Consider the following 9014-nt stretch of genomic DNA (forward strand, 5'->3'; position numbering starts at 1 on the left):
GGTTATTTCATCGTAGCTAATTTGAAATTTAGATTGGTTTTGGAAACGCTTCATACACGTTTTATGTAGGAAAGTATTGAGTGAAAGAGATGGACGATATTCGAGGGAGTTGTGAACTAAAATTGTGCATGAAATCCGCCTTACGCCACCCACAGACGCCTTATGATGGGTGGATAAGGGGTTTATTCTTGGCAACAGATGGCAGTAGTAGCTTGTCAGTTGACATCCTCTCGCAAAAGCTTCAACAGCACCCCACTTAGTGTAGACAAATTAAAGCTCATCCATGTCCACCCTCAATAATTAAGCTTACAAACTTAAAGCTCTAATCTATCCAAGACACAAACATATCATTTAAGCCAAGACACAATTAACAGCTCAATCCATGTTAGTGATGTATTTTTGAAAAATTACATAGGAACCAGATTCGTATAAATCCGCGGCACATCGACGATTATTGCGTATAAAATAACAAAAATAAAAATGATAAACATTTCAAGTTGAACAACACGAGAAAGAACAACAAAAAAGGAGTGCTAGTTGTAAATAAAACAATATCAATGGTAAGTGGCTCCTAATTTTGCGGTCAAAATTGGTGCTTAATGAATGGAAAATTCAAATATATTAGAATAATATTTAAAAATTGTTCATTTCCGTAGCATATAAATAAAATGTAATTTAATACAGTGTACAGTCAAGATAATAGATTCGGAATACATTTTTGAGTTCGGTGACATTTTTTGCATTTATCAGCAGTTAATGAGGAATGTTTTTGACATGCTTTAGCAAACGCAGTTAAATGTATGTAAATATAATAAATACAGCATTTTATTAAAAATAACATCTGATTCTCTCATATATCGAGTAAGTGAAAAGTTCTTATGCTCTAAAAGTACGTGACTTCATACACATATAAAAGGAACAAGTGCCGTACACATGTATGTATGCGGGTGTTTATAGTTTTGTTTCATATTTTTAAATACTAAATCATTCATGTATTCCTTATGTCTTGAAATTAGATGAGATCTTCGGCAAATTTAAATTAGTTCTAGAAAGTTTTGACACGAGCGCATATTTAGTGCGTTGATTAAATATTTTTTTACTAAATTGACGAGATGTGCGAATCATTCTAGATCTATCTATATTACTGATAAGAACTTTATTAGCATGATTGACGCTGATTCCTGTAATACAGTGAATTGAGAAAGTGAAGTGAAATTTTGTACTTGATTTTTATGATCGGATGTACATAAATGATGTCTGTGATGGAATTTGTATTTTTTTATTCCTTCATACCCATGCATGACTATGTGCCAGCAAACGTTTGGTCCGCTTTTGGTATTCTTTTCATAGATCTCGATATCAAGGGTCAAGCATGAACGTGATAATTGCACACTAGAGACGTAAACACAAATTTAGGGATTATTGGGTTTGACACTAGCCTGGATATCCTAATTATTTGATTTCGGATATAGCAGGTTGAAAGCCTAGTATACGTAGCCTGCCAACCTACAGACGTGGATTTTGAATAGGCTTTTAATCTGAAAGTGTTTCTCCGACACAGATTTGGTTTTGATCGGTGTTCTTAGTGGAACAACCGAATCTGATCGACAGCCTCCCGAAATTACCTTTTGTATACAGCCCTTTAGAACATATGATATAGTATCGTTGCAAATTCTTTGCTGCATAAGCTCAATTGGAACATCTTTAACAATTTCTCTTCAACAAGTTTTCAATTTTGTGATATTTTTCCTGTGTCATCTAGTCGCAAGGCATTGTTGCATCACTAATTACCACATACGTTTCCTATCACCATGTATCTCTCATATCCGTTATTCATATCCGACTGAACCTTTATAAATCAACAAAATTTCATTGCCAAAATAACGCCAAATGAGTTTCAATGTCACACATTCAGTGGTCAGATCCGCAGATTTCTGACCTTCCGCTAATAAAATTTCGCACAAAAAGAGAAACGACCGGACAGAAAGACAAAAGAAATTCAAACTGTAATAAATTTGTAAAGAATATGTCAAAAACAAATCGTCTGCACGAGGAAGTCGATAGAAGATCACTACTGTATTAATTATTACTATGGAAATGATCATATGTGGTAGTTAAATTATCAGCATCTGTTTATTCAATCTGTACATAATATTTGTTTCACTCGAAATCATTTTCATTGACAAACTTACACTCGTTCTTCTTACATTATTTCGTTCGCAGATTTTTTAATCAGCAACTATAGGAGTCTCCGTGAGGACGTAATATTATAGTCAGATCAAAATTTAGAGATTTAGACATAAGATATAGCTAAAATTTCACATAAAAAAGATGAAGCACTTGAAAATACTCTCAATATTCATAATCATTACAACGACAACATGGAATGTTGGATGTGAAGTAAGTAATCTTAAATTCATGCATGTAAGATTTTTTTTTGTGAATCACACAGTCATGTACTGATATGAGACACTTTATGATGAGGAAAGAAGTATTTTTTCATGTGAGACCGGCAAAAATAGCAGACAGTAACGCATAATGTGTGTTCATTGTGATCACTTCATCGCGATTAGCTTTAATGTCAAGTGCTTATGAATTCCATAAGAATATTCTTATTCAAGACTATGCATGCTATTTGTGTTGTGGTCCAATACAACGATAAGAGCTGTATAATGAGCAGTGGATATAGGAAGACGGTTCGATTGTGCTTTGTGTCGAGCTCCTTAATGATCCCCGGTAGCTCAGTGGTAAAAGCATGCAACCAAAAATTCTAGGACATGGGTTCGAATCCCATCCAGACTATGCATTGAAGCAACAATCACAATTGGACATTTCATGCTTATCTACCCACTTTTGAGGAAACAACTACACAACGATCATTGTATGGTGTCAAATAAGAAAGTTCCTCTCATGATTCATTGCTCCCAAGGGATGTAAATTTGAAGCTCTGCAGCAGATTGAGATTATAAATTTATAGCCAATGAATTCACACTAACCTCATCCATTTGAACTTTATGCTTACCATCATTAGTCATTAGTCATTAATTAACTCATTACTTATCATTTTAGATGTTCACAGCAGTAACTGATATGGAAGGAGTACTAGAGACTGAAAGTGTATTGATAAATAATTTAGAAGGCTACATTAAAGCTCAAGAAGAGAAATTAGAATTTTTAAGGAAGAAAATGCAAGAATACCAAAGAGAGCATGATACAGCAGCTAATGATGTATCAGAATATCTACTTAATCCAATCAATGCATACTTATTAACAAAAAGATTGACAACAGATTGGCGGGAAGTAGAACGTGTAATGACACTTGATGTTGGATCTCAATTTGTTCAAAATGTCTCAGACTATAGAAACATAATGAAATTTCCAACTGATGAGGATCTGGCAGGTGCAGCAAGTGCATTGATTCGTCTTCAAGATACATATGGTATGAAAACGGAAGAAATTGCTCGTGGTAAATTGAATGGAGTTCAATTCAGCATAGAGATGTCAAGTGAAGATTGCTTTGAAATTGGCAGACAATCGTACATTAATAGTGATTTTCGTCATACGATTTTATGGATGAATGAAGCATTAAATCGTCTCAATAATGATTCTAATCTAAATAAAGCTGATGTACTTGAGTATCTAGCATTTTCAACTTTTCGAGAGGGTAAAGTAAGAGATGCGTTAGAGATGACGAATGAGCTACTTGAATTAGCGCCAGACCATAGACGTGCTAAAGGAAATAAGTTCTATTATGAGAAAGAATTGATGAAATTAAATCAGAAGTCAGAGCTTCGAGGTGATGATGGAACTGAGGATGTACCAGTTGATGACTCTGTCGAGTTCCATTACATCAACAATCCATATAATTATGATATACCTGAGCGAAAGATGTATGAACTTGCCTGCCGTGGTGAATTGCGTCCATCCGAGAGTGTTATAAAGGAACTCACATGTAGATATGTAGACAATGGAGTTCCATTTTTAAAAATTGCTCCATTAAAACTCGAACAAATTTCCCTCGATCCATACATCGTCATCTATCACCAAGTCATGTATGACAGTGAAATTGAGTTGATTAAGCAGATGGCAAAGCCGAGATTTAGACGAGCAACAGTACAAAATCACAAGACAGGTGAATTGGAAACAGCCCATTATCGTATCAGTAAATCAGCATGGCTGAAAGACTCTGAACATAAAGTTATTGCAACTGTAGTACAACGAGTAAAGGACATGACGGGTCTCTCGATGGATACAGCTGAAGAGCTTCAAGTTGTAAATTATGGCATTGGAGGGCATTATGAGCCACACTATGTAAGTAGACATATACAATTTCAAGAAGGATTGATGACTTGAGCGCTTTTGGAATATTTTCATTTAATACAGTACCCAAAAGTACCACATTGTGGCTATAAAATGTCATGTCTCTAATCAAATCGACACAATGGCGACAATGTAGTTTGTTCTGCATGAACGATATACAAGTACAATTTTACACACCTGTCGCAGTCATTAAACTTTCATAATCCTTTCCTTCCATTAGCTCGTCATTCTATTTTACATGCTCTCATACTTTTATTATTTATTTTTTATAGGATTTTGCTCGAAAAGAGGAAACAAATGCATTTAAAAATCATGAAGGTGGTAACAGAATCGCAACAGTGATATTTTACGTAAGTAATTCAGTCTATGCCAGTGGTGGACGACCTTTGTGACGCGGTACACTAGTACCAAATGCCATTAACCTTATACCATGTGTAGTTAAAGTCAAGGCGAATGACCAAGGTGTACCGCAGCACACAGGTTGTCCATCACTGCTCTATATCCTCCCGTGAATTATTAATGGATATTTTTTCGAACTTATTTCCATAATTACATAGATGAGTGACGTTACGTTGGGTGGTGCAACAGTTTTTCCAGCACTACGTACATCATTATGGCCTGAGAAAGGTGCAGCTGGTTTTTGGTATAATTTGCGACGATCAGGGCAAGGAGATTATAAGACACGACATGCAGGTAAATAGATTGATTTATCTGATGTTTTTATACTTCACGTTCCATTAATATCAATTTATCATGAGACATTTGTTTGGGCTAGAAGTAGATATGGTCTTGCGGATGAATGAGTGTGAGGTATGCGTATGATGTGAAGGATCTGATACACACAATAAGAGTGGGAAAATAATTTCCGACACATTCTTCCGCTAAACAAATTGTTGCTGCTTTGCCTTTGTTGGACCTCCTTTGACAAATGACTTTGAACTTAAATTACAAGTCAAACATGAAATACTTGGTATTTACTACTGACTGGAAAGTTGTTACTATTTTTAGTTAGAAAATGACTTGCGAACTACAAACTTCTTTACAAATCAACAGCTAATTTGTGATCCTTCTTATTTTCTACCTGAACCTTTTTCTAACTTATTGAAGTCATTGAAACGCATCCCACCAATAAATGATTTCATGAAACGTGAAGAATGTTCTGTCTTGAGATGATTTTGGCAGAATTGTTGAACTTGAGAATTAGACATTTCGGTATGCTGTATACTCGTATAATGAAGGAATCACAAGCTTAGCTTAGGAGGGCCCAAAGGGGGTCAAAACACATCCCATGCTATCTTTCCGTACCATAGATGTATAATTGGTCCATTACATGTGCATAATTGGAACGGTACAAGTATGTCACTTTGCCATAGCAGGTGAACCATTGTATCGTACCAGTGGTGTCCCTATAGCATAATACCTTTTTATACAGTATCATACCACCAGAGAAATCAACTCTAGCTCAGAAAAATCTTCCAAAATTCCCATAAAGGAACTGGAACGTAAAAAAATGCTCGATTTATTTTATTTATTTATCTTTCTTCTCTTCCTTCTTTCTCAACATTACTCGATAGCGTGCCCTGTTATTGTTGGATCAAAATGGGTATCAAATAAATGGATACACGAACGTGGCCAAGAATTTTTACGTCCATGTGCTCTTGAGCCGGACCATGAAATGGAATTTTAGACAGGCAAAGAGCAACTCAAAGAAGAAAGTATGGTAAGAGGGATGGGATGTAAAACTTTTCTATAAACCCCATAAAAACAACCTGATTGAACACAACTGACGATGATGATTTATAAATAGATTATAGATAGAAAATTTAATTCTTATATTTGATATCAGCAAAATAATTTGAGGTTGATCAAATTTCGAGTGATGTAAGATTTTGAGGCAGTAATCTTATCGATTATTGGATATTCTTCAAAAATGAGTCTTGATTTGTGTCAAAATTTAGAAAAAGTAAAATATTGCCATATGAGTAGGTTATAGTCAGAACAAGCTACTAAGACTAAAATGTACGTAATGACTTGCTGAATCAGTTCCTGAACTTGCTATAGATAATAGAAAAATACTAAAGTCTGCCTGAATATTAAGAAATTAAACTTTATGTCACTCGAAATTTTAATAATTTTAAGAATTTTATACAGGATGAGATTTTGCGCAATCAATGCCAATGTCTCATATGCCATGTGACATTTTTTGTAACATTACCAAAAAGATACTGATTTTATTTGATAAGAAGATGAAATAATTAGAGTTGTCAATTATTTGGGTTTTTACTATTTGTACAAATACCAAATACCCAAATATCGAGACCCCCAAATATTGTACAAATACCAAATATTTTCGAAAGTATGGATATGACCCTAAAAACATCTGAATTTTCAAAAATTTGCCTGTATATTCACACTTATTGTATAATTAGTAATAACAATCAACTTAAAAGTAATGAAATTAATTGTTTTCTAAAGAATAATAATGAAAAATAACTAAAATATTAACTTCTCTTCAGTCATATGATTAGGAAATTTCGACTTAAAACATTCTATGCAGAGAAGGTTCGTTCAACACTTGTTAACGTAGCTTGAATGGACTTCAATGAAAATTACAGCGCATCTAACTTCTCAGTCCTGCTTTTAGTATTTTTGAATTATTTAATGTCTTGATCTAAGTCTATTCATGAATACAGCCATTCTAATCATGAAGGACATGAAATGCGATTTTCTATCTTTTCGTCCTGACTTTCAAAACCACAATATGAGTTAAATTTATGTATTTATTAGATATTTAATCAAAACAATGCTCAAAAATTCTGAAAAATTACATAAATTTTTTAAAAAAAATTTTATATTTGAAGATTTTCATGAAAAATTTCATACTTGCTTTACATTTAACTCTTATATTGGTAGATACAAATTATTTGGTTTGAAATTACAAATTATTTGGTGACCCAAATAGTTTCAAAATGGACCAAATACCCAAATATTGGTATTTGTAATTGACAACCCTAGAAATAATATAATAAATAATAAAAGGATTTTATGAAAAAATATACTCAAAATTTTTCCTTGTGCTGGCGATTCTTTGAATTTTCAGATGAAGTGTATACTTAAGGATGATAACTGATTTCATGACGCAGAGTGATATTGAGTTGCAATACTTGAGCAACTGACCCGAATAGCACAAATTGCTTAATCAATCCAGATCCCAGCATCAAGTCGGCGTAACTCCTGCATGGTGTCGGACCTAAATCGAATCAGGCACGAAATCAGAGTCACTCCGGTCTAAGGTCAAGGCTCAGGACTTTGACGGGATAGAAATGGGTTAATAATGGGCCCAGAATTGCAGATCTGCTAGAAAAAAATGGGAGGTTTACAAGCTGTGCATCTAGAATGCAGGAAAAACAGTTTTTTGCTGAACTTCCAGGTGCAACTGGGCAAGTCTGGATTTTATTCATTTCTGCTTTCCGTTTATCTTCAAGATTTGATTCTATATTCTTCTTCCTAATAGGTAAGTAACTGAAACTCACCTTTTTGATGAGCATCACCCTCAAACGACTCCTAATTTCTAGACCATATTTCTGTAAAAAAAAAAGAAATTACAAGGTTTTTCGTTTATTGATGCCGAAAACGCAAAAGTTTTATTGCTGAGTCTTCTTATTACTTCTGATGAACAAAAATGAAAGTTCTTTCTGTTTCAATGCTTTTGACGAGTTTTTCACTTTTTGTGATATTTTCAACATTCAATCTCAACCTTGTCAGACTGAGCATAGCTTAATGTCAACAAAAGACTTCCAACGACTTTTTAAACTCACATTTTTTAATTTCCTTACTTATTTCATATCAAGGAAGAAGGAAATTTTCTTTTACCTTATTAATCGTTCTTTTATTTTGTGTCTGCTTCCTCCACAGCTCGTCTAATTTTCCATCAAATAGAGAAACGGAAAGAGTAATGAAAATTTCATAAAATTTGTGCTTGTTTGAACATTTTGATGGAACAAATTTGAAGCAAGTTATGAGTTACGGTTGACTGAATAGACAAGTTGACGCATTATTGCCATAGCATGCTGAAATTGATTAAATTTTAAAAACATTTGATGTGAAAAAATGTTGAATTTGGTTTTCTCAGAAACAGCTTGTGCTGTAAGCAGTTTCATGTGTCAGTTGAGAGCTCTTGGGAAACAACAACTCAGGTCTTTATTCCGATCGATTTATCTGAACATTCTTTATTTATTTGTCAACAAATGTCGGAAATATATTGTTAAAAATAGTCTCCTTGCTGTACTTACTAGAATTTTTATAGCTTTATCAGACATAAATACCTTAGTTCATTCACAAAATTGGCTCTAATTACTTCCTGGACACGTAAGTAGTTTCGTTTCTGGGTTTCCTTTTTCACTTTTTAGTCTCTTCGAATTCCTTGAATCATTAATAATTAACAAAGGAAATTGCCATCCTTTTAATGCTTCATCAAATTACAAAAGTTTCAAGAAGGGATGAATTTTCTCGGAATATCTGACCACTTTTTTTGTTTTGCGGTTGTCTGACATTTCCTTCGTAGTAAATTAAGACAATCATTGAACTCAATCGGGAATGTTCATTTGTGATGTTCAGCACTTTTTGGAATTAAAGAAGTTTGGATGTGTCTTATGGCATTTAAGTAATTTTTTGATGATCATTACTGACGAACA

The 9014-nt window shown here is 33.8% G+C and overlaps 1 protein-coding gene across 1 annotated transcript; it reads left to right on the plus strand.

The window, feature by feature from the left end:
• The first annotated feature begins 439 nt into the window (after positions 1-439).
• On the plus strand, positions 440-7351 carry LOC139088475 (prolyl 4-hydroxylase subunit alpha-1-like). The gene is made up of 6 exons (XM_070637717.1): positions 440-560; positions 2224-2400; positions 3070-4311; positions 4593-4670; positions 4878-5013; positions 5895-7351. Exons 2-6 carry the CDS (start codon positions 2332-2334, stop codon positions 6005-6007), a joined length of 1638 nt encoding a protein of 545 aa, XP_070493818.1. The 5' UTR covers positions 440-560; positions 2224-2331; the 3' UTR covers positions 6008-7351.
• The last annotated feature ends 1663 nt before the right edge of the window (positions 7352-9014 follow it).

Source organism: Chironomus tepperi, unplaced genomic scaffold (assembly GCF_022539635.2).
Source record: "Chironomus tepperi strain 1889 unplaced genomic scaffold, CSIRO-AGI_Ctep_v1 contig_163, whole genome shotgun sequence".
Taxonomy (NCBI): Eukaryota; Metazoa; Arthropoda; class Insecta; order Diptera; family Chironomidae; genus Chironomus; species Chironomus tepperi.